At 40.5% G+C, this 27,482-nt stretch overlaps 4 protein-coding genes and 1 long non-coding RNA gene across 8 annotated transcripts; 2 read left to right on the forward strand and 3 right to left on the reverse strand.

Annotated features, from left to right (window-relative positions):
- Positions 1–1,924: 1,924 nt before the first annotated feature.
- On the reverse strand, positions 1,925–5,627 carry LOC115046054 (uncharacterized). The gene is made up of 3 exons (XR_003840912.1): positions 5,219–5,627; positions 4,519–4,610; positions 1,925–2,558 (listed from the first exon to the last, which is right to left on the reverse strand). It is a non-coding gene; the product is annotated as an uncharacterized LOC115046054 (long non-coding RNA).
- trh (thyrotropin-releasing hormone) lies at positions 1,984–4,166 on the forward strand. The gene is made up of 3 exons (XM_029506150.1): positions 1,984–2,052; positions 2,420–2,619; positions 3,047–4,166. The coding sequence occupies exons 2-3, from the start codon at positions 2,439–2,441 to the stop codon at positions 3,682–3,684; spliced, it is 819 nt and encodes a 272-aa protein (XP_029362010.1). The 5' UTR covers positions 1,984–2,052; positions 2,420–2,438; the 3' UTR covers positions 3,685–4,166.
- Positions 5,360–13,819, forward strand: rbsn (rabenosyn, RAB effector). Of its 3 annotated transcripts, none has more exons than XM_029506147.1 (12): positions 5,360–5,437; positions 7,046–7,332; positions 7,689–7,823; positions 7,912–8,012; positions 8,137–8,182; positions 8,266–8,427; positions 8,521–8,783; positions 9,018–9,088; positions 9,178–9,264; positions 9,362–9,464; positions 9,912–10,016; positions 10,098–13,819. In XM_029506147.1, exons 2-12 carry the CDS (start codon positions 7,170–7,172, stop codon positions 11,190–11,192), a joined length of 2,331 nt encoding a protein of 776 aa, XP_029362007.1. In that variant the 5' UTR covers positions 5,360–5,437; positions 7,046–7,169; the 3' UTR covers positions 11,193–13,819. The 3 variants fall into 3 exon arrangements, with proteins under 3 accessions (XP_029362007.1, XP_029362009.1, XP_029362008.1); XM_029506149.1 differs by having other exon boundaries at positions 5,374–5,766; XM_029506148.1 differs by having other exon boundaries at positions 5,386–5,471.
- Positions 12,921–16,149, reverse strand: mrps25 (mitochondrial ribosomal protein S25). Its single transcript, XM_029506152.1, has 4 exons — positions 16,016–16,149; positions 15,246–15,352; positions 15,006–15,093; positions 12,921–14,464 (listed from the first exon to the last, which is right to left on the reverse strand). Exons 1-4 carry the CDS (start codon positions 16,147–16,149, stop codon positions 14,275–14,277), a joined length of 519 nt encoding a protein of 172 aa, XP_029362012.1. The 3' UTR covers positions 12,921–14,274.
- Positions 16,150–16,610: 461 nt separating this feature from the next.
- Positions 16,611–27,347, reverse strand: nr2c2 (nuclear receptor subfamily 2, group C, member 2). 2 transcript variants are annotated; one of them, XM_029506924.1, is made up of 15 exons: positions 27,218–27,347; positions 25,287–25,371; positions 24,925–25,020; positions 24,578–24,778; positions 24,340–24,445; positions 24,025–24,204; positions 23,429–23,585; positions 23,235–23,325; positions 22,819–22,964; positions 22,230–22,407; positions 20,126–20,247; positions 19,860–19,999; positions 19,333–19,470; positions 19,068–19,173; positions 16,611–18,980 (listed from the first exon to the last, which is right to left on the reverse strand). In XM_029506924.1, the coding sequence occupies exons 2-15, from the start codon at positions 25,344–25,346 to the stop codon at positions 18,806–18,808; spliced, it is 1,896 nt and encodes a 631-aa protein (XP_029362784.1). In that variant the 5' UTR covers positions 25,347–25,371; positions 27,218–27,347; the 3' UTR covers positions 16,611–18,805. The 2 variants fall into 2 exon arrangements, 1 of the variants encoding a protein (XP_029362784.1); XR_003840930.1 differs by lacking the exon at positions 16,611–18,980 and having other exon boundaries at positions 19,828–19,999.
- Between the last annotated feature and the right edge of the window lie 135 nt (positions 27,348–27,482).

Consider the following 27,482-nt stretch of genomic DNA (forward strand, 5'->3'; position numbering starts at 1 on the left):
GACATACATGAGTCATAGGCAGGTGTGGAATCCTTCTCTGACATGTCTTAATTGTGCAGCTATGGCTTTCTGTGTTTGTCTTGGACAATTCAGTGCAAAATAGAAATCACTCCCAGGCAGAAAATTTAGTCTCATTGGGAATTATTTGCCCTCCTTCCCACTATAACTGACATGAGCTGAGGAAGGAGATGTGGACTTCAGGCTAGTCGGGTTTAAATGCTCATTTTTTAAAAAGGAATTTTCCCTGTAGAAGAATGGTGAGTTTTAGAATACTAAAATGCAAAACTCCCCTCTTCAGGGGTTATATTCTCATTTTCACAAGGAATGTTAAACAGATATTTCTATAGTTTCCTTACAAAGACAATTAAGTTTTTGGGTTAACAATCCTTAAGAATTTGAAATAAGAGTCAATAATGATGCATTCCTAATGATTTCCACCGTATTACTGATGAGTTTAACTGCTGGCTTGAGAGGAGTCAAGACTCACTTGAAATATTGGATATGGCAGCTCGCTGAAAGCAAATAATTATGACATTACACGGTCAATTCCATTCACACAGACATTCACCAAGGAGCGAGTGTCGCTTTGAAAGAGTTCATCTGACTGCTGAAGTGATTTGACTCTTCTTAACGGAACAGGATTCATCCACAGTGAATTTCATAGAGTTAATTTTTTTTCTATTTATATTAAGGCATGGGACTCGTGCGTTAGTTCACAGGTGCTCAACAGTATAAGTCATATGACGGTCATATTCTAAACCTGCTCTGAAATTGAGCCAGTTCAACACAAAATTTCTCCGTACACATGACCAGCTCAGTTGTGAAAACACAAGGGAACTAACCTGATGTTCATCTGGGACAGAAAAAGTGTTTCCGTCCACTTCCATGTCATCATGGACATCATTCTTGTTGAACAGATCTTTTTTAGAGAGTGGACATCAGCTGACGCTTTCAGTCCTCAGCAAACCACATCAGACATGCCTGGATGGAAAAATAACACTTACGTAAAAATGGTTTGTGCTATTTATGGCAATTGACATCTTGAAGTACAACTCTGAGAAAGTGGGACAGTCATTTTGACCACACAGACACACACACATTTGCGCATCTGTGTGATGCACACATATGCTGAGTAGATCTCCTGCTATCTCATATAAACTCCTGTTTATATATCCAGAGATTTAGTTTAAAAACTGTCTGACAACAAATCAAAGACTGAACTGATGCGCAGTTTATTTGAAACTTTTTCATTTGCTCTTCTGGTGCAGCCCCCCGCCCCTAAAAAAAAAAAAGTCTTGGAGTAGAAATATACACTCAGGGTAAACAGCATATATCTTCAATGGAGATGTTTAAAAGTTACCACCCTGTGGTTTTTCTGGCTGTTTGATAAAACACCAAACATGTCCACCTCGTACACTGAGCTGTGCTGAATCGTGACCGGAAAGTGCATCCCTCAGAAGAAGCAGATGGGTTCAGCTCTCCCCCTGAGTCCTGTGACCTTAGGATATTTATGAAAAATACGGACACATCGCCTTTACTGGCGCCCCATGAGAGATTTCATGTCTAGATATTCAGACCATTTACAGTACGCCCTCATCTCAGTTGCAAACATCAAAATCAATCAATCAATTTTTTTTTTTATTGATTAATATTTATCTATGACAAATAAAAAGCCGTTCAACTCAAATGGAAAATGATTATGAAAGTTAGTGTGGATAAATGAATGAATCTATCTTTTCCACTCATTATGTAGTATGTCTATCTCAGGCTCATCCATTTATTTGTTTTTCAAATGACAAATTTGGCCTCCACAGGGAGATCATTCACCAACTCCAGTTGCGCACGACTCGGTGACATCAATGTGGACGAGGGATCCTGAAAAATGACTCCAGTTGGCGTGACGACAGTGACTGGTAAGTATAAATGCTGAGACTGAAAGTTATCTGCTCATACCTCTAGACTCGGCCTCTGCGGGTCACCAACAGCTGAAGGAGGCTGAGAGCATCTATCACCACTGCCGGGGATAGTGAAGAATCTGGACCCCCCCCCCAGGTGAGTCTGGCACACTTTAAAATAAACTATCACAATGAATTGTTTTAAAAAAACATGCCCAAGCGTATCTGTGTGGTTCTGTTTTTTTCAAATTCCTTTCTGGCTTTCAGTTTGTTTTTTCTCTCTGTTTGTTCTGCCGCTACTTGGAGATTTTGTTGAAATCGAAATTAAACGATATCCAACAGCTCCAAGAAGAATGGCCAATTCAAGATGAAGCCAGTTGTATTTTATATGGGATGTATGTAGTTATAAGTAAAATCACTTTGTGCAGTTTAGCTACGTGTTTATGGACCACTTCACTCTTCTCTCGCATCAGATCCATTTCTACAATCTATTTCTCATGGACCGTCTCCCATTTATCCAACAGACCAACTACTAAACTTACCATGAAGTCGACATGTCTCCTCATCTTGGCTTCTCTGGTGCTCTGCAACTTGGCGGTATGTGGAGGACAAGGTGTCCATGCTGAGGATGAGACGGACCGGAGGACTATAGACGACATCGTCCTGCAGAGAGCAGAAAACCTTCTGTTAAGATCCATCCTGAAGAAGATTCACGATGAAAACGGTGCGTATAAAATGTGGATGTCTGAGAATTAAGCAGGCAGGAGTTTATTTAATCCAGAAAGTTTCATTTTATTTAACTATTTTAAGGTTTGTACTCCACTTGGACATTTGTTTTTTTTTTGTTTGACGTTTCAACCTGTGTGTGTGGTAAACTAAAATGGCCAAAGCAGTTCTGAACTTGACACGGACTTTTCTCTCCACTTGCATAACTATGAATAATCGTAAAAAACAATGTTATTAGATGTGCTTTGAAAAATTTTGAATGGGGGAAAGAGTCAATTTCCAGTTTTGTGTGGCGCGTGGGATGTGGACCGGCAGCTACGCTTATTTGTGCGTGTTTTACGCGCGATCCAAACCCATTTCAGCAGGTTCAGGGTTTCATTGAAGTCCCTGGGTGATGGGGATGAACGCTCTTTTTCTCCCTCCAGATGGACACTACTCTCAGCCTGAATGGGTGTTAAAACGGCAGCATCCCGGTAAGAGGTACGGCGAGGATTTGGACAAGCGACAGCATCCGGGTAAGAGAGAAGACGACGAGGACGATCAGTACTTGGAGGTCCAGAGGAGGCAGCACCCGGGGAAGCGCGAAGACGACATGCATCTGCTCACGGGGCTCCAGAAAAGGCAGCACCCGGGAAAGCGCTCCACGATGGGCCACCTTTCTGACGGCCCCGTCATATTTCTGAGTGGACTTTCTAAACGGCAGCACCCAGGAAAGCGCTACCTGGTGCTGCACAGCAAACGCCAGCACCCCGGTAAGCGCTCTCCGGAGGAGGAGGAGGAGGAGGAGGAGGAGGACGGCGACGAGGACTGGGACGGAGACGCCGTTGGAGACGAAGACCTCCCAGACTTTGAAAAGCGTCAGCACCCCGGAAAACGACTATGGGATATCTCAAGTCCGGATTTAGGCTCAAACAGCCCATGTGATGTTTTGGATCCTACGAGCTGCAGCAAGACGAGTCTGCTGCTCGACTTTTTAGACAGCATTAACAAGAGTCATGCCGAGGAGAAGAGACAACACCCGGGGAAAAGATTTGCACCTGAGGAGGATTTAGTGGAAGAGTAGGTTCATGGAAATAGGCTCTCCTGTGCTTTACTGCTGTATTGTAAACAAATAAATGTGTAAATGAAGTGACCATCGCTAATTATTAAAAAAAAAAAAAGAAAAATTATTGCCATCATTTAATCTTTTTCGTGCCCGTTTTCCCTTTTTTTGGTAGTTAATAACCGTGCCATCATCATTCGCCAGCTGTTTGTGTCCTCTGGGCGCTTGTGTGCGATTTTCCTCCAAAGTGATAATATCGCTGTAAATATGGTTTTCATAAGAGTGGATGTCTATGCTGAACTTTACCAGTGAGCAAATATTATTACAATTATTGCACCGGCCTTATTTGGTACGTGTTCTGTTAATCATGCTACTTATTTTGAAAACAAGTCCAAGGATGAAAGCATTCGTTTACTGGCTTTTGCGATGTCGCCTCTGTGAGGAAACACACCTCGGTCAGTGCAGTACATGCTGGAATTGAATAAAAGTGGCGACGTTTACACTTACGCATAGAAATCCATTTCACTGTCTCTGTGTGTGTCTTATTCTTTTTATGTACAATATAATGAATACCACAGCAAATAAAACGTGTCGGTTATTGTTTTATACACATTAACGCATTGATAACGTCCATCTCACCTAATGCTTTAAATGAAAGGCTACGCCACTAATGCGTTTGTTTAACAAGTCGAACTGGTAAGAGCGTAGAATTTGCTTTAGTTGCGGTGAATACAGGCTCTCATTGAGCTAAGATCTATTGAAGTGCTGGATCGATCCAACTAAGTCTAATTAGTGTGTTGTTCAACAAAGCAGCATCTCTGCTATCTCTGCATTAGCCTCATCTAGAGTGATTACCGCACTTCAGCTGCAGACAGAGTGTCAGGTATCCTCTTCTCCGTTTAATTGGGTTTATTCCATCACAGCCTTGGGAGCAGCTGTCTGCAGGCCTGATAAATATGCAAATTATTCATGAGAGCTAAGGAGAGAGAAATGCTCCAGTGGAAAACACACACACACACACAACCACACGCATAAACAAAAAGATTAGTTTCAGGTCCAACAACAAAGCGTCCCATGGACTGACAGATAATTCAGCGGGAATGTGAATATTATCTCATATCTGTTAATTATATTTCATGCACAAACTTTTAAGACCAACACTTACTCAGGTAGGAATATAAAATAGTAATATTCACCCTCAGGGGCTTTACTTCCCCCCCACATATTTAGATAATTAAATGCATTTAAAAAGTGGACAAATCAGAAAATCACCCGTCTGTGTTGTAGGAGCACATTGTCTGTCTGCTTATACCGCATTTGTCAAACATTACAACATTCAAAATTATATGAAGCACTAAACAAAAATTAAATATTAAAACTGCACACTACATCTTCCCTCCGTTTCCCAGTCTATGTATCTACAGAGCGATGGAAAAATATTGTTTGTAAAACTATAAACCGAGCAGAAAATATTGAAAGTCTTGAAACTAGATTTTCCCTCTATACTACAGAGCCTCAAGGTTAAATAATAGTAATATAACTTGAATTGTCTCACGCTAAGGAAGCCACAAAAAAGCGGTCATTTCTCAGCTCACGCCATCAGCCAAAAATGTCATGTTGATTCAGCGGAGACCGTGGATTCGCGTTTCGTGCTGTTTGTCCTTCTTCGCGTCTTGTACAAACCGACCGCTAATCACATGACCAGGCTGCTGCCGCTGATGTTGTCGAGCTGTCAGGGAGCCCGAGCTGTCAACAACACAGTCATTGTTCACTTGTAAGTGCAGGTGACCCTTCGTGATGAAAAGTCCGTGAGTATTTGTGCGTAACGAAGTCGGAAGTTATTTATTCCGTCGTTTTGAATCACAAGATTGGAGAAACGACGTCAACAGAAAGCGAGAGCCGCAGCTAGCATCGTCCGGCTAACGTCGCTGTAGCAGGATAGCTGTCCGTCCTACCTGCTGTATTGTTTCTCAGTCCAATCACAGCTGGGGCCACCCTTTAAAGAGAGACAGTGTCCATCTCTTTCTGTCTTGCTCTTGGGCTTTAGATTACACCCACTTTCGGCTGCCTCGCTTCTTATTTGCAACATCCCACCGGTTGCAGGTAAGCATGCAGTGGCCGCACAGTTGAAGCTATATTTTTTTTAGCTGTTTGGCCGGCGCTTCGTGATTTTCGCCACGTTAGATGGTCGGTGCGACGTTGATGTCACCCCCCTAACGTGGCTCTGTTAGCCCCAGATGCTAACAGAACCCTGAGCCCCGACCGCTCTGCTTGGTGGGCGCTGCCTGCCGCTATTTGTGGCCTCTACGGCTGGTGGGTCTGCACTCGGGTGTGTGTCGGTCTGCTGGCAGCCGCCGGAAGCCGGTCCTAAATGTGGAGTTGAGTCAATTTGTTTTAGTTTGATTGATTTTGTGTGGATTGCTTTGCTTTTCCATTCGGTGCCCTGTGTAATTGTATGACCATTTTTGTTTTGAATATTTATGTCCATATATTTAGTTTGGAGTTACATTTTTGCTTTTGTGCTATTAATATATCTTGATTCTATTCTGCCTTTGTTTGCTGTCTATTGGCCTACTTTTTTTTGTAAGTTTTAATTTGATTGGGTTCAAAGTTGTGGTTATTTTGTCCATTTGGTTTTCTATATTGGTGGTGGTGGTTGTTGTTGTTGTTGTTGTTATTTGTTGTGTTTTTTTTTGTTTGTGCTTTGGTTATTTGTCGTTAATTCACCCGCTAGTTTTTGTTACCCTTTCCAGTTGCTGAGCACTGCTGGTGGTTTGCCTTTTTTCGTATGAAAACACGTATTACCTTTTTTCTTTTTAAAATTAATAATATTGATTTGCATTACAAATAAAGATTTTTTTCTTGGAACCACGTCCTGTTCCAACACGAACTCTGTTCTTTGGCTGGTGATTTGAACCCAAGTAATTCCTAGGGTGAACTCCCTAGGTGGTATTAGTGGTAGATAAAATCTATTGGTTGGGTAAATGAACTTCCAGTCAACGCTGGATGAGCTCATCAAAGACAATGTCAGCAAGGTCAAGCACCTTAAGGTGTTTCATAAAACTCTGTATGCAGTAACGACGCCTAGTTAGAACCTAGAACAAAAATGTAATCTTTGTCTTCTTCAATGTTACTCAGTACAGCTGATGTGATGCTGACGTATTCTAAGAAAACTAACTATTTCTCACCCTCACAATCGTCTGCAACAACTTTGTCAGTCTGTGAAAAAGTCACATTGTGTCACCACAGTGAATGATGCATTCGTAGATTGACATAGAGGAGCATGTGGGGTTGACAGTTAATATGAATTCCCTAAATGAACTTAAATTCATGTGTGGATTTTCTTAAGTTTGAGTTGTCTGCTTTGTCCTACCTTTCACAGTTGAAGGATTCTGCCTGGCAAGATGGAGCTAACAGGAGGAGTGTTGCACACCCAATGACATGTGGACCAAATTAGGATCCTTCCACCTTGCAGCTCTTTTCTAACACCACAGGTGATTACTATCATGGCCTCCAGCTACCATTCCCCCTTTGAGGGGACAGGTGAAGTGAAGGAGGGCTTTCTTTGCCCACTTTGCTTGAAAGATCTTCAGTCATTTTACCAACTCCAAGGCCATTATGAAGAGGAGCACTCTGGGGATGACCGCCATGTCAGGGGGCAGCTTAAAAGTGAGTCCCATGTATATGTAGACTCTGCTCACAGTCACAAATGGTTCTTGTGCAAAAATGCAGTGTCATAAAAAAATAACAATAACAGTTAAACAAGACATCTACTTTAGAAAGCTGCTTATTGGCTATAGTTTGAAGAGATTAAAGCACACTGCAGTACATTGATAGTGGCCCTGGGGAAACTGGATCTACTGGCAGAATATCCTGGTGTGGAGGGAGGAAAAAAAAATCTGAAAAAAAAAAAAAAATAGAAAGAAAGGAATGATTTAGCGCTGTAAAATATTGATCAGCTATAGTGTGTACTATATATATTTTCAGGTCAAGAGTCAATCGTCTCCCATTTTCTTTATGAACAGGTTTGGTTCAAAAAGCGAAAAAAGCTAAAGACAAGCTTTTAAAGAGAGATGGAGATGACCGACCAGATACTGGTAGCTATGAGTCCTTCTACTATGGTGGTGTGGATCCCTATATGTGGGAGCCTCAGGAACTGGGTAAGACTTGTATATTGGTGCCATTGCTATTTTTACCATTATTAAGTAAGTGTATGTATGAACAATAATTCTTGTCTTTCTTTTGTAGGAGCAACTAGAAGTCACCTGGATGTATTTAAAAAACACCGGGCAGCCAGGATAGATCATTATGTCATTGAGGTCAACAAGCTCATCATTAGACTGGAAAAGGTGCGCTTACAACAGCAAAACCTATTCAAGCCATAATTTTCCACCTACTCTGGGGTTATGGTTTGAAGTCAGATTTGAGATGGGCTAAGCTGTCATTAATTTTCCATGAAAACTATCGTTTCAGCTGACATCGTTTGATAGGGTGAACTCAGATGCTGCCAAAATTCGAGGTTTGTTCTTGTGTTTCCATGACTTCTATGTATATAAATGATTTATGTAATATTATAAACTGAGTGTTCACCCTCCTTTACAGCCATAGAGAAGTCTGTAGTTTCTTGGGTGAATGACTCAGATGTCCCATTCTGTCCTGACTGTGGAAACAAGTTCAACATTCGGAACAGACGGCACCACTGTCGTCTTTGTGGGTCCATCATGTGTAGGAAGTGCATGGAATTTGTCCCCCTACCTTTAGCCCGTATGTAGGAAAAAAATTTCTGAACCACCAACTTGCATATAGCTGTGTGGGTCCCAATGCTGTAATGTCTCTTTGCTTTGTGTGTCTGCGCAGAAAAGCTGATCAATGGGACACGAGAAGCTCTGTGTGTACATGGAAGCCCTGGCCAGTCCCAGTCTTCCCCGGCAGGAGGTGGCAGTGGGGGTATGGGCTCCAGGAGAGGCAGCATCAGCAGCCTGAGTAGTGTAACCTCCATGCTGGAAGAAAAGGATGATGAGAAGATCCGCTGCTGTCACCACTGTATGGACACTCTGTTGAAGAGACAGCAGAAGCTGGAAGAGAAGGACCATGTGCCTGATATAGTGAAACTCTATGAGGTTGGTAAATGAAACAACATGGACAGGATCATTGCAGAACTCAGAACAATCTGCCTGTTGTTTTGGTCTTGGCTTTAGTGATGTGGATCCTGTTTTTTCTTTTCAAGTGGTCTCATGTTTACTCTATTGTATCCTTCCTGTCAAGCAGTGTTTTGTTTTGTTTTTTTTTTTGTTTTTTTTTTTTTTGGGGGGGGGGGTTCCTGTTCATTTTCTGAAAACTTGTCTTCCTGCCAGAGACTGAGGATGTGCATGGAGAAAGTGGATGAAAAGGCCCCAGAATACATCAGAATGGCAGAGTCTCTCAAGTAAGCCCTATTTACAAAGTACATAAGCTCATTTTAGAATTTTTACTTATTTACTTTTTGCTTACCATCATGGCTGTATGCTCCCACAGTGCCGGAGAAACCACATACAATCTTGATACTGCTGGTGGACTGCGACTGGAAGTACAGAAATACTATGAACTAATTGATGCACTAAGGTACTCATCAGTCCTCAGTAATAGAATTCAGTGGAAACGCTTCATCGCGCTTGTTAAATGTTTGACAAGGTCATTGAGTTCTCGGTTTTCTTGCCAGCAAGAAGATTTTAACGCTGGGAGTCAAAGATAATCCACCACCACATCCAAAGGCGCTCCAGCTGCAGAAGATGATCCGATATACAGCCACACTATTTGTTCAGGTGAGACCGAATTCAGAAAGTACTCAGCATGAAAAAAGTTGGGGGGATAACGTCCTCCCTCCAAATGTCATTCTGTTCGCTTCTGAATGTCGAGAAGGGTGTGTTGTTGTTTTTGTTTTGTTTTTTCATTTTAAGAATGGAACTGTTAAAATAGTGTTAGACACCTTTAATTTAGCTCCCCGTGCAGGCTTCTTTACCAAAGTAGACTAGTAAAGAATATTATCTATAATAGGATATACCGCCCATTTGATGAGCTCCCTGGGCCTTTTGTTTCTACTCAAGATGTCACCCTGTTTGAATAAGAATTTAGTGGAACAGTTCAGGCAGGACTTAAATTGTGTACTCTAAAGTATCCTTCAAGAATTCAGAATTTCTGCTATACATGCCTCTCCTCCAGACCCATGTTTTCCATGCATTTGTTTAATCTGTGCGTCCTCCCTGTTCCAGGAGAAGCTATTAGGTCTCATGTCTTTGCCCACTAAGGAGAAGTATGAAGAGCTGAAAGAAAAAAGGAAACAAGAACAGGAAAAGAGACTCCAGCAAGAGAGACAGGTGAGAATGGGAAGTGATTTGTCTCTCTCGATATTTGGAGTGAAAAATTTAACTTAAAGTAAATGCTTGACTGATCAACAGGCAGCACAGGAGGTCCTGAAGAGGAGGCAAGAGTCTGAGAGAAACCGTCCACCTGTCAGTACCAACGGAGAGCTGCCACGGGCTCCCAGAGCACCACGCATGACCAAAGCAGGTGGTTGGCTGCCTTCCGCAGACGCTGTACATACCCACAGCGAGCTGGAAGACCCCCTTCTCCAGCAAATTACAAACATTCAGTCATTTCTCCGTCAAGCACGGGAGGCCAAGAGAAGTGATGAGGTTGCCATGTTGGAAGAGAACCTGCGTCAATTACAGGATGAATACGACCAGCAGCAGACCAGCCTGGCCATCGCTCTCTCCCAAAAGCTGGCTGAGGAAGAGAACCTTCAGCAAGGCGTGTTGAGTCACCTGGAGGCCCGTGAAAGGGAAGAGAGGGAGAACCGGGGGCCTGCTGTGGGCTCCACCTTGCCTTCCATCACCTGGGAAAGATCTCTGGATATTAGCCCAGCGGGGGGCTTCCAGGTTGAGCTAGACACTGAAACAGAGGCTCTGACGCCCAAAGCTCAGAGCCCGTCATCAGTAAGAGCATTCCCTGCTCTCAGCTCACAGGAGGAGTCACCTCCCAGGCTGAGGAGCTTAGGGGGGCATGTAACTCCACCTGGTGGTGAAGGACAGAGCAGCACCTCCCTTAACCCCTTCGATGAAGATGACTCTCCCATTAAAGAAGATCCATCCAATCCTTTCTTTGAAGACATCAAGAAAGAACACAAAGAAGCAACCAATGGAAAGAAAGAATACAACCCCTTTGATGAAGACGATGAGGAAGATAAGCAAGCCGATGCTATACCAGGAAACCCCTTTGAGGAGGACGATAATGACACTGACCCAGGAAATCCTTTCATGGAGGCTTCTGGGAATTCTCCAGGAGTCTCAACCAACCCCTTTGATGAAGATGATGATGATGCTTTGCCTGATTTGGACATGATAGAGGAAGAACTGCTGCTGCAGCAGATTGATAACATTAGGGCCTACATTTTTGATGCCAAGCACAGTGGCCGCCTCGACGAGGTAGAGCTCCTGTCAGAGAACCTGAGAGAGCTTCAGCACACCCTACAGGAACAAAAGAAGAAGCACTGACACCTTCTCTTCATGAGCCCCTACCCCCAGATCACCTGCTACTTACCAAGTCCTGCAAGTCTTACTCACTTTACATGACTGATGAGCCCACCAGCTTCAGATTGGGTGAGGTCTGCCGCACCAGAGAAGTTAGCTTAGTTAGGTTAAAATTAACTGCACACAAGCCTGCAGTCTTGTAGTGACTGTGTTCCATTTCCAAATTAATTTCTAAACCACTGATCTTGCACAGGGTCGCAGAGAGCTGGAGTCTGTCCCAGCATGCACAGTTTTTTAGCACCACAAGTGAAAATCCATTTGTACAGGAAGTGTTATTGAAGATATTAGCCCTGCTTTATCAGTGTAATGAATGTTTCTCTAAGGATTTTCTTAACAGGGCAGGTCTTTGAATTGAGTCTTGTGGAAGTCAGAATGTGTGATTTGGCTCTCTGGCAGAATCGGAGTGAAGACCAAACACTTAACCACAGCTGAGAGCTTTCGACCAATGTTCAGTAATAAATCTTTTTCATTTCGTAGCCAAAGGACTCCACCGATTTTAGCATTCCTCTGATAAATAACAATATAAAAGGTGGATACAAAAGAAACTGAGATATGGCCCTTAATTTCACACATTCTTCCTCCTCGTCAAAACCTTGTTGCATACATTACCCACAACACAATTGGATGGCTGTGTTACACAAGCAGTGCTTAATGCAGCATCAAACAAAGATGTTGAGCAGGTTACAGAGATGGCAAACCTCTTTCTAAATCCACATCCCCAGATTCCTTAATAGTTGTCAGCTTCATCACTTAAAGAACTCATCAGTTTATGGGAGCACCTACTGAAGGCACAAAAGGCTTCAAACTACATTTCTTTTTAAATGCAGCAGCACAACGCAAGTAAAAATACTTTAACTGGTGGAGTTTCCTTAATTTTCGTGATACTACTGGTATTGTGCTACTGCACCTACAACTGAATTTCTGGTTGTGAAGTTCCTGCTGTATAATGAACTAATGCCAAAGAACCAAACCATGCATGACATTTCTAACTGGACCGTGAATTATTCTTTGACCAAACATCCATCTTGTAATTCAACTAGAATTTGATTTGGGAGTATGTTGTCGTGCAGCGTAGTATTTGAAGGAAAGTAATCATTAAATATATTTAGACGTTTGTTCAGTTAAACCAGTCTTTGTTGCAAAACCTTTCTCATAGTTTGGAAAGGGACACTAAACAGCTAATTACACAGATTTTATCCATTTTTGTTCCTTGTCAGTTAGAGATGCTGATCTATTATATCATCACTATAATGACACACTTTTAGATCAATAATCACAATGCTCATCATTGCAGATATGTTTAAAACAATATATCCATGACAGGTTTTTGTAAAAACTGTTTTGGTTTTAGTTTCAGTGAAAACTGAATTCAAATGAGTGTTTAATTTTTCCTGTTAAGAGACATTTTAATATCTGCATGATTGAAACAGAGCAAACTTTTTTTTTTTTTTTAAGTGCATCTTGAATGCTAGAGTGAGCCGAGTGAGCAAAAGTCTTTCAACATCCTACTGATCCCTGCAGGTTGTGATCTTGTTTACAGTGGCACTACTGATCCAACTGAAGATTTCGCATGAGTTACATGTCCACATGTCTTTCAAGTGCTGTTTGATGCTGGCTGGTCTTTCTGTCATGCTAATGGCCAAGCTTGTCTTCCTGCTTTCAACCTTTTTTTTTTTTTTTTTTTTTTTTTTTTTTAGACGAAACTGATTGCATCAACATGTTGCTCTTGTACTGTGTTGTTGACTAAGATCTGTATGTGAAGCATGTTGTCTGTTCAGTAGTTTCATCTGAGAAGTCAATTCAAAGTTCATTGAGCTAGCTCATGTACATACCAAACACTACTTCTCAAGTCAACTTGTAGGCAACTTTAAGTCAACAATAAATGCACCAGAATTTCCAGTATGAACAGGAATTTGACAATTAAAGGTCAAAGCAACACTTTACACAAATACACTACATGAACCAGCAAGGGCAGCAGGGCGACACAGTGGTTTGCTTTGGTACCCCATAACAAGACGGTCGTGGACTGATTCCCGGCCCTTTCTGTGTGCATGTTCTCCCTGTGCATGCGTGGGTTTCCTCCCACCAGTAAAATGCACGTTTGGGTTGATTAGTTACTATAAATTGTCTTTAGGTTTGAGTGTGAGAGTGCCCGCTGTACCCTCATTGGCTCCAGCACCACCCGGAATTGGATAAGCAGTAGAAAATGAATGAATGAATGAACGCCAGCAAGTATTATCATCCACTGCGCAGCTAAGTAAATCCTAACATGAATTGTATTGTGCTTTCCTGCCAGCCAAACTCCTTATTTCTCTTCATATACTGAAGTGTTTTAGTCGTCCGTTAAGCTCATGCTTCTTAGCTGCAATGTCCACAGAAGACCGAGCAAAACGACACTAAATGTTTTGTGACAGTATCAATAACTTGGAAGAGCTTCTTCACATGTGTAAGATGATGTTAGCTCTCAAAGTAATCTGACTAATGCTTCTACATTTAAAATCATTACTGCAAAAAACATTTTGGACACAGACTTTAGGAAAATTTCACCCCTGCACAAATAAAAGTTGTCTACAGTCCATTATGGTCTCTCTTTTTTTCATAAATGCGACATCCCTGTGTCTAATCAACCTAATTTTGATCCTGCCAGCCATATGAATAAAAAGATATTTTTTTAATTTTACATAAAAAAGGTACTAGTCGCTACAGCCACACAGGCAATTTAAAATTTATTTGACATTTGGAACGTTGAAATATTCAGCTCAAAAACTTAAGCCCGATCACATCACATAAAAACTGAAGGTTTGACGTCAAGATGTCCAAACCTGGCTTTAAGCACCAACTTGGCCAACACTCACTTCATTTGTGCTGGATTTATGGTGGAGTGAGTGAATTAGTCAGTCCAGGCACAGACAATCCTCAGTGCACATGGAATAGTGGGCCCCATTAGCTTGAGCATACTTACTGTTTGTCCTTTCACGTAAATGTACAAAACCAATAATAATATTGTCCAGTATATCAACAACATCCTTCTGTCCCTCTCAGCTTCTTACTCCTGTGATGCTGCCATCTGGGCTCGATATTTTCCTGTCATCTCTTTGGGCAGTGGCGTGGTGCCAGGACATGGTACCTGGCCCTCCACCTCACAGATACATTCCCTCAGACAGTACTTCTTTGGCCCAAAGTTGGCAGGGTTGGACTCCTGCATCTTGGCGAGTGTCTCGGCCTTTAACACTTCTCTGTGAACAGAGAGACAAGCATTGGTGGTCTGGTTGCTACAGGAGCGGATCACTTTCACAGAAGTCATTTTTCAAACGGCAGTCATAAAACAAAGGTATAAAAATGTTATTTATAAATACAGAAATACTGGCTACATATCTGTTAAAGACAAAGGTCAAATTTTTGTTAAATAGCGCCAAATCATAATGGAGTTTGTCTTTTTTTAAATGGTGCTTTACATATAAAGAATGTCTAGACCAAACTTTATTTGTGCAGCATTTCATTTATTTGTATTATTTGTCCCAACAAATCCCACTATGAGCGAACGCTTGGCCCAGGAGTCAGGAAAACCATCCTGAACAAATAAATCTGAGAGACAGAACGTAACCAACCCAATTTTGTAAAATGTTCTAATTTGATTTTGAATCAGCCAACTGAAATAGCCAACTTACATCCACATTCCTCACAATGTTCAAACACCAAAGATTCCTAATCTCACACATATAGCCATGAAAGTGACACAAAACATGTTTCATTCTTGAAAATAACTTAATATCTTACTCTGATTTGCCCAAAATCTTCTTAACATGCTGTGAAATTTGTTTGTGATCCTTCCCTTCAACATCCACTAACACTTGCTCCCCGTCATCTGCACGAGAGACAAGAGACAATATGGATAGAATTTCACAGTTAAAGTGGAAATAATAATAATACTAACAACAACAACAAATAATAATAAAAAAAAAATAACTACTGAGTGTTTTAATAATACAGGTTAAACCACAGTGGAAAGTTACGCACCCAGGTAGAACTTCAAGAATGGCGATGGTGTCATATTTTTGAACATCATTATTTGGACCCAGGGGTTTTTGTACTGAATCTGAGGAATACTGAAGAACACAAACTTCCTGAAAAACAAATGGAGAATATTTTAGCAACAGTAGCATCTTCTAAGTGTCACGAGTGTTATATTTTCTTTTTCATACAACAAATATAACACAAAGCAATAATTGTTTCCAATGCGAGGTCTGTTGTTTTAAGGGTCCTAAATAAACTAAAACATGAATGTTTAATTTAACTGGCCCCATCACTGTGAACTTCTTTTTTAACCACTGCATCATATGGCATTAAATCCAAGTATTTACCCTCCTGTCACTTATACTGTCAGGTGTAATGGGCCTGATGTCCACATTCTCATGCTACAGTGTCCTGTACACTTAAACAGTGATAGATTCCATTTCCTCTACAGAAATTATATCTATTGCTTAAATGTGAAATATTAAATGTTAAATGCACGTTTTAGTTTCTTCCTCGTTACTCAGTTTGGCATCATTTGTTACTTTTTGGAGAAACCAAAAATGTGAGATATTTTCAAGTGTTTGGCTTCGTTTTTTTTTTTTTTTTTTTTTTTGTGGGTGGGGATCTTTAGTGGATGATTTATCTCTGATAAATTCAGCAGATTTTTCTCAATCGGTCACTTAGAGGAGACCACGATGGTAACTAAGTTTAAACAGGCCAACATAATAAACTTGTGCTTCTAAATAAACAGCCAGCTAGCTGTTAGCTCTGACCTTGCTCCGTCGCTCAGGTCTCCGTGTGTGTTGTAATTCACCGTCATGATCTTGACTCTGTTTTTGAAGATGATGTCTCCCTTCTGGAGGTACTCCAGGGTCCTCCGGATCGGAAACCGTCCTTTCATGGGCATTTTAAACAAATATCACGGACAATACACCATTAGCAACCTCGATCCTTAAGGGAGTCGCACACGCGCAAACGCGTTTTGATGACGTGTTAAGCAGCGGTGACCAAAGGGCGGAGCGTTACAGCAAAAATAAAAAATAGACTTTTCACATGTCAGTAGATGAGAAGTTAGAAAACTGTCATAATATTATTTTTCTCTTTTTGTCACGTGTCATTAATTTTTTAAGAAATTAATTGCTTAGTTGCAACTAAAATAATATAGAATTGGATCAAAACATAATAAAAAGCAGTCAAAGTGGTTTCTATGGCCAGTCTTTATGACAAACGGTGCCCCTAATTCTAAAACATAAAATGGGCCTTTTTCGAAGATGCTAAATACAGGACGGAATTTCAAAGCTTAGCTGTAGCATTTAGGCATTGATAGAAAAAATAACGTTGCCCACATAACAGCACAGACTCAGTGACTTCATGAATAACTGTTTATTTCTTTTATTATCGTGGCTTCAGAGAAGCCAGCCCCAGAGACTGGAATGCTGATATAGGAGCTCAGATGTTAATACACTTGCTTTATATGGTCATTGGAGTGAGGTAGAAACGTAGGGTTGTGACAAACTTCAGCAAAACATGAATCGCTCTCACTTGCAATGTTTGATGAAGTACATTTTACAGGAGCGCAAAATATTTACACAATATAAAATGAAACCGTGGGATACTCATTCCTCCGAGCTGAAAACAAAACAGATGAAAAACAAAATTGGCTCTAATATCCTCTAATATGGGAGCTGCTTTAAAGCCATGATGTACATGATAAACATGATTTAAACCAACATTTTCATACAGCATTTAATAAAATGCACTTGAGCAACTTTTCCATGCACGGCAATGCACTATAAAAATTATAACAATGCGCCTTGTTAGGGCAGACAGCGACAAGATTAGAAAACCCTGCTTAAAAACAACATGCACTCATTTTAATGAAATTACAAAGGTCATTTTACACCAGTGCCTTAATAAACAGTCTGTATATGAGTTTTAAACCCAGTTCTTACAGCTGACATTGACGTCACAACACATTATCTTTGTTGACCTGTTTACATCCACATTATCATTCATTTCGCTGTGGATGCTTACTCTGAAGAATCATATAACTGGACGAGCCAATAAACAGCTCCATATGGTCTTCAAGACACTGATACACAAGAGACTGACTTTCCAGAAGGTCTCTGTTTTTTGCCTCTTTTGTCAGTTAGGGAAACCTGCCCAAAAGTACTTTAAGTACACTTAGTACGCAACAAGCAAATTTGTTCACAACAAATTAAAAATTTTAGAAAACATACAAAAACACAAAGTTTTAGTCAGCATGAATGCAGTGGAATGCCACAAAAGCTGATTAATGTGCACTTAGCAGAATACAAATGCAAACACAAGTACAAAAACAGCAGCATAGCTCCACATATGTGACATCACTAAACTGAAAATCTTTAAGATAATCTAATTCTTTAAAAGAAATAACTGTCACTGATAAATACACATAGAAAATGCAGATTGAGAAAAGCCTTGATATTGACACTACAAAAGGAAATGACATATAACTGATTGTCAAAAAGAGAAAAGTGATGACGTGATTGCACAGCTTTGAATTGCAATGTGTTCATGATAACCCAGAAATGTGTGTACCTCAACATAAAAACCTGTCTAAGATGTCATTCTGTATGAAACTGGCATATGGTCAATTTAACCGGTTAATCTGTTTTATGCGGTTTTGTGAAATTAAATTTGAAATAGACAATACAATCTGAATTTGGTCATGCTGTAATACGCTATGTACAAACTGTGTATGAGTACATGTTTACTGGCCATGTACAAATGTACTGGCTAATACTTTGCAAATGATGGATTGAGGTTTAAGTTATTGTACCTGACTGAAGTGTTCTTTCCAACTTTTATTTACATTTAATCAGTGTAAAGAAGGGTCAATTCTATCACTTACAAAAAAGAGAGGAAAAAATTAAGTCACTGTACAAGCCTGGATTTTCAAATTAACAGCACAATTATTAACCATTTAAGATTATCATGTGCCACCATAAATAAATATTTCATGTCTTCAAAGTACACTTTTAAAGTCTTAATCTTAAGTTTACAAAAATTAAATACATGAAATTCGAATTCAACAACTCGTTTGTGAATTTCAGATTCTGGACTGTGCTGATATACAATATTTTGTAATATTTCAGACTTTTCAAATTATGTGTGTGAGCAATATGGGTGTATGATAAAGCTTTGATAGGACTGAAACATAATGAACGGCTTCGGTCGGAGAGTTAAGTTCATTTATAATGAGCTTGAAGTGCTATAATGACATTAAAGAAGATGAGCACTGTCATAGCTACAAACAGTTCCTTTTTCATTTAATTAGGTGGCTGAACTTGTGAGAGAAACCCAGGATAACTGCACCGCAACAGCTCTACAGGACATTCCAAGCATCAGATTTCCCATGCCAGACAATCTTTAACTATTCCTGAATTCATTTCCATCATGCATCATTTCAGAAAAAAGGGCCGCTGAGGGAATTTGGACTGGAGTTCAACAATAAACCTATTGGTTGACAAAGAGAGTACCATCTTAAAAGTCAACCGTCTGGGTCCTGCAGTGATGAGATGTCATTCTGTAGGGTCAGAGTCCTGGCTGTTATACTCAGCTGTCTCCATCTTTAGGATGTAGGGAATGATACTGTCGATTGAGACGTTACCTATTAAGCCAGTGAAGAAGAGCTCTTCTGTGATACTTGAGTTCATGAGGCGCAGGGCAGGGAGGCGAGTCAGGATACGGGTCAGCCTGGGAAAACAGCAGTTCCAGTCATCCCGACGTTTATGTCACTTGCTTGTATTTTTTTGGTCGTGCGGACTTTAAGTATGAATCTACCTGTACATGTCATCTGGATACGTTTTCTGTACATAGTCCTGCAGCTCCATTAGAGCTTTCTCCTGGAATTTCTCAATTTGCCCGCCACTCTCCACGCCCGGGTGATCTGGTGAGTTAGAAACAACTTTCAGTGCAAATTACAAACCAGTTTTCAATTTTATTATTATTTTTTTTCATTCTTTCATCTTCATTGTATCCATTGTGGGATATTCCTTTCGTTCAACTGATTACAGTTTAATGAAACATGTTATCTTTGCAGACTTACCAGGGCTGAACAACACTATAGCCTTCAGATACGCATATTCATAGCTGTCAGTCTCCAATCTTGTCATGCTGTTGCAAAACTCCTGGAACTTCCAGATATGCTCCATCACCTGTTTCACCCTTTCCCCTGAAAGTTTTTCTAAGACAAAAGAAAATGCAGGTTTCAATTCCTCCTAACTGTTTGTGATATATAACTACGTCACTTAAGCCATGGCAAGAGCTGGGGGCAGATGGGTACATTTTACAGTTTACATCAATATTTAATCAGTTTTATCTGAGCGGTCTCTCGTTGAAACATTGAAAAATAAAGAAAAATAAAATTGGAAATGTAACAAGCTGGTAGTAAAATTTTAATATCTCCAAGTTTCATAATTATCACATTTAGTGTATAACAGCAACAACATCATTGCTCTTTAGGTCTTGTGCATCTAGTAACATACAGTAATAACTTTAAACACCACATTTCTTTTGTCCTGTTTATATGCGTGTGCCCTACTGTGAAGTGATGATGAGGTCTGTAGTCCATACCATCCTGGATGCTGCTCTGAAGGTGGTTAATAATGGCAGCAAGAATTGTTGAGAGGTTCATCACGTGCGCACACTGAGCAAGACCCAAAGTGAACAGCTCATTCCAGCAGGCTCGCACCAGGCTGGTGTTTGCTTCTTGACTGAAAGAGACAAGACACAAAGGAGGAAAATGAGTGTGAGCTTGTTGCGGCATTATTTACCCTAAATAAACAAGAGCTTGTAAGGTTATTTCCTGAGAGTATAACTGAAGTCAAATAAATTCTCACCCGAGAGCTGAGAAGGCAGGGATGGAGCGTGCCCAGTGCATGGAGAGGAAGAGAAGCCTGGATGCTGACTCACAGATGTAGTGCACATTCAGATACTCTGGCATGGGGTTGGGCATAGTCAGCTTGTGGAGGACAGAGAAAGAAAAATTGTTTAAAAATTTAAAGCGTTACAAGTAACTACCACATTAATCCAGAAAAACAACAACAACAAGAAAAAAGACGGGTCTGTTTCACAAAGCAGGTTCATCAAACTCTGAGTTGATCTACTCTGAGATAGGAAACTCAGAGTTGATGGTTCCAGAACAGCAGATTTGAGTTAGTTTGATCAACTCAGAGTAGTTTCACCTAGAGTTAAGTACGTGCACCACAACTATAAAAAGACAGCATCAATGGAGCGCCAATTCGAAAAGTCACCATGGCAACGGGGAAGAGGAGGGCCGCGATTTTCTCCCCACTAGAATTGGACATCTTAATGCTCATATGGCGACTCATACGGCAAGTTTGAACATGTTCTTAGAAAGAGGTGCAGCACCACTGCGGCTGCAAAAGAGAGGGAGATGGCGTGGGAGAACATTGCTGCTCGGTTCGATGCGTACGTTTAAACGTAGTCCTTTGCAATCAATATTACAGGGGAAAACTGCTTGAATGGTAGCCTCTTCATTTATTTCATTTATCGCTCTTCCCATTCACATTCTGAACATTGTGGTGGAATATAGAGTGACCTTTAGCCTACACTGAAATATTAACACATTCTCATTCTTTTTAACAGGGCACGGCTGGGCAGCAGCAGGAGGGTCCCTCATCGTCCGCTGCACAGATTGACAGAGATGGATGTTCAGTAAACACCAGAAGGTCATTCTGGGGATTCACGTGCAACTATATCATTTAATGTCCTCCATATGTGTTACCAGTTATCAGTAAAAGAAATTTATAAAATTTGAACCCCCCCCCCAAAAAAACAAAAAAACAAAAAACAGGTGAATTATGTTAACTATTGGAACATTAACTAAAGTAGCTCTTGTATTTGTAGGAAATAAAGAAGACCAAATGAAGTGTGTATGATGTCTTTATTTGACAGCTGTGGTGGTGATGATGGTGACTTAATCTCTGAAGTAATTATGGCATACAGCACCCTTACTCAGGTGCTTTTGGACGTTGAACAAAAAACAAAGAAATGCTGCACAACACATAATTTCTGCTGTGATGTGAGAGCTTGACTATGGTTGGTAATGTTACAAATGTAAGGATAAATTAGGTTGTGTATGTAGATGATGGACTGTGCCGTGAAACGGTACCGCTCAAAAAGATAATTGTCTGGAAAAGCTAGAACATCTATGTGCGATCTGATAACCATCTCCCAGCAAATATTTAATTCTCTGTGCAGAAATGCTGCAACTCCCTCCACGGGATCGTTATCAAAAGGACATGCCATGTTAATGAAAACAGTTGCCTAATGGACTTCTAATATAGGGCTACTGATTGATTTATTTTAAATAAACGGCCTGCTGATTGAGTGAATGAGGAAATCAAATACCGTGTGTGGCTGAAAGAGGGCGGAGTCAGAGAGAAACTTGAAGTTTATTGAGAAAAACATGGTTCCGATCAGGTTAGTTTCACAGTATTCAAAGAATATGTTACCACGGTAACTGACCGAGAGGTTAGGTTACCTCTCTTACCTGCTTTCTCTGATTTGAGTTACCTCCCTGAAACGGAAAACTCAAGAATTTCCCTAATTTAAAGAGTTTCCACTAAACCTGCTTTGCGAAAGGGACCTGAGTGTGTTCCCACACTTCCTGTCGGTATTTCCACTATCACTATCAAATAAGGGCAAAAATGCAAAAGAAAAATATGCATTTACTATGTCTTAAAAGAAGATTTAGAGGTTAAATATTTACCAACATTTATTAATGAATTATTTATTTCATTTAGTGTTATACATTTCTACATTTATTAACAAAGTTATTCTTTTCGGGATTTATTTGATATTAGCCTTTCTTCATTTACATATTCATTTATCCAAATGACATTACATAGTTATACACCACTGTGCCTTCAATATGCATAATATATATTATTATATCTAAGCTGACTTGAGTACACCCACCTTAAAGCCCACGTGGCTGTCAGTGAGCAGCGGTCCCTCCACCTCAATGATGGGGGTCTCCTGGTCTCCACCAATCAGCTGGATTGTTGTTCCACCCAAACACTGGGATTTATCTGCCAGACTCTGAGCAACTCCTTCTTCAGGTGGGCTGAAAACCTTGGCCAGGGTGTCAAAGGCACTGTGCACAACACAAAAAATACAAGTGTACATAATTTTATGTACACTTGAAAAAACAGCGCAATCCTGCAGTTATTTCCTTTTTATCACTATAGATATTAAAACTCCAAACACAATCTAATGCATCACATTACATACTTTCAAAACATCAAAAAGATAAGGAAGGTACAAATCTTAAATATCTATTGGGTTAGTCATTTTTAAATTATCAAAATTTTAGCTGATTAACTGTGACCTTCTGGTTTAAACGGAAGAAGTTATTGACATGTACTTACAAAATACATCACACCTAAAATTCCCAGCTAAGAAGACTCTTGCTGAAATCCTTGTTGTAACTACTTACAGTGAGTGATGAAACATTTCAGATAACTCTCAGCCACAATTTTGACGCTGCAAAGCACTTCTGACTGACCGTGTTATCTCGCTGGTGGATTGCTCCTCATGTTGGTTGTTTGAGGTGTCACCATTGTTTAGATTTTCTTTTAATGAATCACTCAAGTTAGCCAGAGATGTGACCACATTGGCTAGTGTCCCAAGGTCCCCCTGCCCAGACTCCATCTGGAAGCAAAAGAAACAATGCAGTTATTTAAAATATCACGTGCCACTTGATATATTATTGACACAAAATATTCAAATATCAATAACAACATGCTGAAGGGCTGAAGGAAGAAAAAATCTAGTGTAAGTCAGTTTTAAAATTTTGACGTTATTTTTTAGAAAGATCTTGATGATACTTATATAAAAAGGAGCATAGGAGGAGGAGGAGGCGAGAAGCAGCTGAGCAGAACAAACAGATGTTGTATTAAATGTATCTGCAGGGACTCGTACCTTTGAGTTAGTGGCCAGCAGCAAAGTTCCATCACTTTGGATGACTGGTTGCTGTATGTTAACCAGCATGCCCTGGTCCAACAGGCTGGATCTGCAATGGCACAGAACATTATCAAAATTTTGTTCACATAAAACCAGAGGATGAGAAATGGGACGAAGTATGATGTGTGGGTCCAGTCATGATGCCCACTCACCTGGAGCCATCTGTCTCTGTATCGGAGATGAAGGTCGGTGTGGCAATGAGTGGACTATTGAGGTCCTTACGAATGTAGATCTTTTGAGTGGAGGCAGCACAGTTGGCATGTTTCTCTCTAGGCGCTATATCAATGGGCTTTCGCTCACTCTGGACAGCTGAGGAAAAATAATAAATAGACAAAGCAATGTTACCTTTTTCTATTGATTAGAAACTGTTATTATTAGAAAATAGATACTGAAGGAATGTTTTTGTAAACATACATAATCAAATACTGATCAGCACAGACAGACAATGAATGAAAGGGACTTGATCCTGAATTTCATCTAAAGAAGGTCTGTCTTCTTTTTACCCAACACATTCATAATCTGGGTTTTTGAAAGACCAAATGATATGCAAATTCATAATTTTTTAATGACCATTGTGAAAAAAAAATAAAAAAATCACGAACAAGTTGGAAAAATAAAGTCAATCCTTTAATACAGGACTCCATACAACATTGTATTCAGTACTTAAAATTGGTATTTTAGCTAACCTAGTCCAAGTGTTTCTCTCTTGGTTCTATGAATTGTGTGCTGTATGTGGATACAAACTCACACTCAGTCTTCATCCCCATGTTAAGGCATTTCCTCAAGCGGCAGAACTGGCAGCGATTGCGGTGGTGTTTGTTGATGATGCAGTCCTGTTTACTGCGGCAGCTGTATGTCAGGTTCTTCCTCACGCTACGCTTAAAGAAGCCCTTACATCCCTCACAACTGACAGCTCCATAGTGACGGCCTAAACACAAAAGACTAGAGTGTCTGAGTCACTGAATGGGTGACTGAGATTGCTGGCACTGTCAATTTTCCATCAGTTCAAACAAACAAACAAACCAAAAAAAAATCACTTGAGCAGGTAATGCTACTTTATTACCTGAAGCCTTGTCCCCACAAACAACGCAGTACTCCACGGGCTGTGATCGGCTCAAGTCCCCCGACTGCCCTAACAACCGTTCCATTGACACTGGATCTGTGACAATCTGAAAAGCAAACACAAACCATTGAGCCAGTCACCTTAATGGCAATAACATAGTTGTAGCAATAAGACCAAGATATTGCTGATAACATCATGACACTGTGTACCACGGGTCATCTTGCTCTTAGTACTTTACCTGTATCCTTCCAGGCATCAGGCTGTCAGCAGCAGTGAAGATGAGCTGCTTAGTGTTGTGGCTGTCTGGTGAGGCCAGGATAACCTTGCCTGCCCCTGAGCTGTCAGCAGTAGTGAGAATGAACTGCTGCTTGGGAACATTGGACGGGTTCATCGCTGTCACTATCTGGACCTTTTGACTTGTATGCTGGTCAGTTAGAAGCTGAGGTTGATGAAGATGGAAGATGGAGGGAGGAAAAAAAGAGAACAGAGTGGTATTGAAATTGGTAGAGCTGAGTCACAAACATGACTAACATCATTGTGTATTGCTGCCATTTATGCACCAAAATTTTCCAGAAGTTAGGTTACCTGTATTCGCTGGGGTGTAGTAGCAGGCTCATTGGAGATGACCTGAAAATGCTGTGGAGACTCACTCATAACTGAGTCTGACGGAGAGGATGACAACTACAATTTGTGAAACATTTTAACACAACAACAAAAGACATATAAATCATAGTCAATACACAAATGACTGCAATGCAGTTATATTTCACTTTGACTGTGTGCAAGCTATAGTAATGCTATTTTACACACTTTGAATTAAATAAAAAGAGAACTAGACAAAGCACCTTGTAGTTCATTTCTTTAAATAATTTTAAAAAATTAAATGAGTTATACAAAACAACTGGTACTTCCAGCAAGCGTGTTTATTGAGAAAGTCTTTCCCTCACCTCTGCCTCGTGTTCAGAATCTCCTTTCTGCTGAGACAACAAGTTCAAGTTGGTTGTCATGATGATATAGGTGCATTAGCACAGCCTGTGAGGAAAGATGTCACAAGCCTTAATTGAACACAAAAGGTACAATTCACAGTAGAAGAGCAGGGCAACACTGGAACACTGGGATATTTTTAGAAAAATATTTTTTATGCTACAGCCTCACACAGAATTAGTCTAAGAATTAAGAATTAGTGTAAGAATGCTTCCCAACCACAAATCAACTGAATTTACCACAAGAGGAAACATTTAAAGATAATCAGCAGTTGTAGTATAGTATAGTAAGGATTAATGATGAATTTATACATTCTTTTTGAAGACTAAAGCCACAACATAGCAAAATGGGCAAAAATTAAGGGGTCTAAAACACCTCTTGAATGCACTGTATAGACCGGCCCCATTGCATCTCCCTGTACTATTCTCATTGCTTCTGTGGTTTTTCAGTAAACACTGGTAAACAATGTTTCCACGCCAATTATAAGTCAATGCAGATTTGCAGCCATAACCTGACTCTTTTGCAGTCTTTGAAAACACATGGCAGAAGTGGTGGTCGCCCCAGAGTCCAAAGACATGCAGGTTTAGGTTTATTTTGAAACTTTAAATTACCTGTAGGTGTGTACATGTACATGAACGGTTGTTTGTGTCTGTAGCTCTCTATGTGTTGGCCCTCTAATAGACTGGCATTGTGTCCAGAGTGTACCCTGCCCTCATCCAGTGTCAGCTGGGACTGGTTTCAGCAACCCTGACAGGTATGTGACACAGATAATGAATAGATACTGTTCAATTAACTATATATATATATATATATATATATATATATATATATATATGATTTTTCAGTAAATGAAAAGAATAACGCAATCCTCCAATAAACAGAAATAAAAAAAAATATTTTTCCCCTTTGATGCTAAATTAATTCATTGTTGTTTGATTTCTATAAGGGAAAAATTTTGAAAAATAAAAAAAAAAACAATTTGTAACTGAAAGGTGTAAAGCAGTTTTCCTACCAAGTCTATAAGGTCGAAACCAGATAATGTTAACTATGAGCGGATTTTCACTATATTCATCAAATAAATTAATGCACATCAGATAATTGGATGAGGGACAAATTGTTTAATCCCACCAGAATTAACTCCTTCCCCCACTAACACTTTCCAGATTTGATTATTTTGTTGATTTCGGGTAATTAATTGCGATATATTATGAATATGTCTGCGGTGTCCCACAACCCAAAGGGGGCATCAGCTGCTTCATAATGTTCACTGATTGGTGCAACAGAAGGTCCATCAATATCTCCTTCCCTTGAACGCATCACAATACAGAACAAAATGGAGAATTTGGCTGTCAGCCAGTAACACAGGAGACGTATCCTGATGATAAACATATTGGTGCTGTTTTCTTTCCAGACGGCACAATGCACGGCTGTTTAAGTGCTGGTAGTAAATGTAAAGATGCGGCTTTGGTAAAATAAAGTCCCAACTGTCCTCCAGCCCTCTCCTGTACCCGGGATGGCAAAGGTAAAAGGGTCGAGTTCATCTGCCGCCGCTACATCTTCCCGACGTTAGCTGCTCCGGCTAACGTTAGCCAACACAGAAAGCCGACTCGACCCTCTCCCCTGAGTTATCGCTTTGACACACAGCAGCTGGCTTAGGTTAAATCTACACGGCTACCAAATGTTAGGTATCAATTTAACCGTGTGCAAAGGATAACCCGCCGAGGTAACATGGAGCCCGGCGTCCTTCCTCGGATCCCGAGCTCTGCCGGAGGCTGGCAGGAAGGGAGCTGCGCCTCAGCTAGCTAACAGGCTAGCCGGGAGATTAGCTGCGGTCTTTTATCACTCAGGATCTCCGACAGCTTTCAACGGTTTTCAGTCCGGGACCGAAACTTACCTTCGGGAAATGGCGGTGTCGGATTTGGGACCTTCTGCTATTTTATAAAAAAATTGTTTTGGGTTTCTTCTGTTAAAGGTCATAGTTCGTGACCCCGCACAGCCAGCGCTGATGATGGTTAAGGTTTTTTTTTTCTTCCTCTCTCGCTCACCCCCCCCTCCTCCTCCGAGCGAGCCAGACAGCATGACGTCACTCTGTCTGGGGTATTTGTGGTCAAGTTATAAATTAAAAACAGTGGTGGACATTTTTATTAAACTAAATGCAA

The sequence above is a fragment of the Echeneis naucrates genome, chromosome 7 (genome assembly GCF_900963305.1).
Source record: "Echeneis naucrates chromosome 7, fEcheNa1.1, whole genome shotgun sequence".
NCBI lineage: Eukaryota > Metazoa > Chordata > Actinopteri > Carangiformes > Echeneidae > Echeneis > Echeneis naucrates.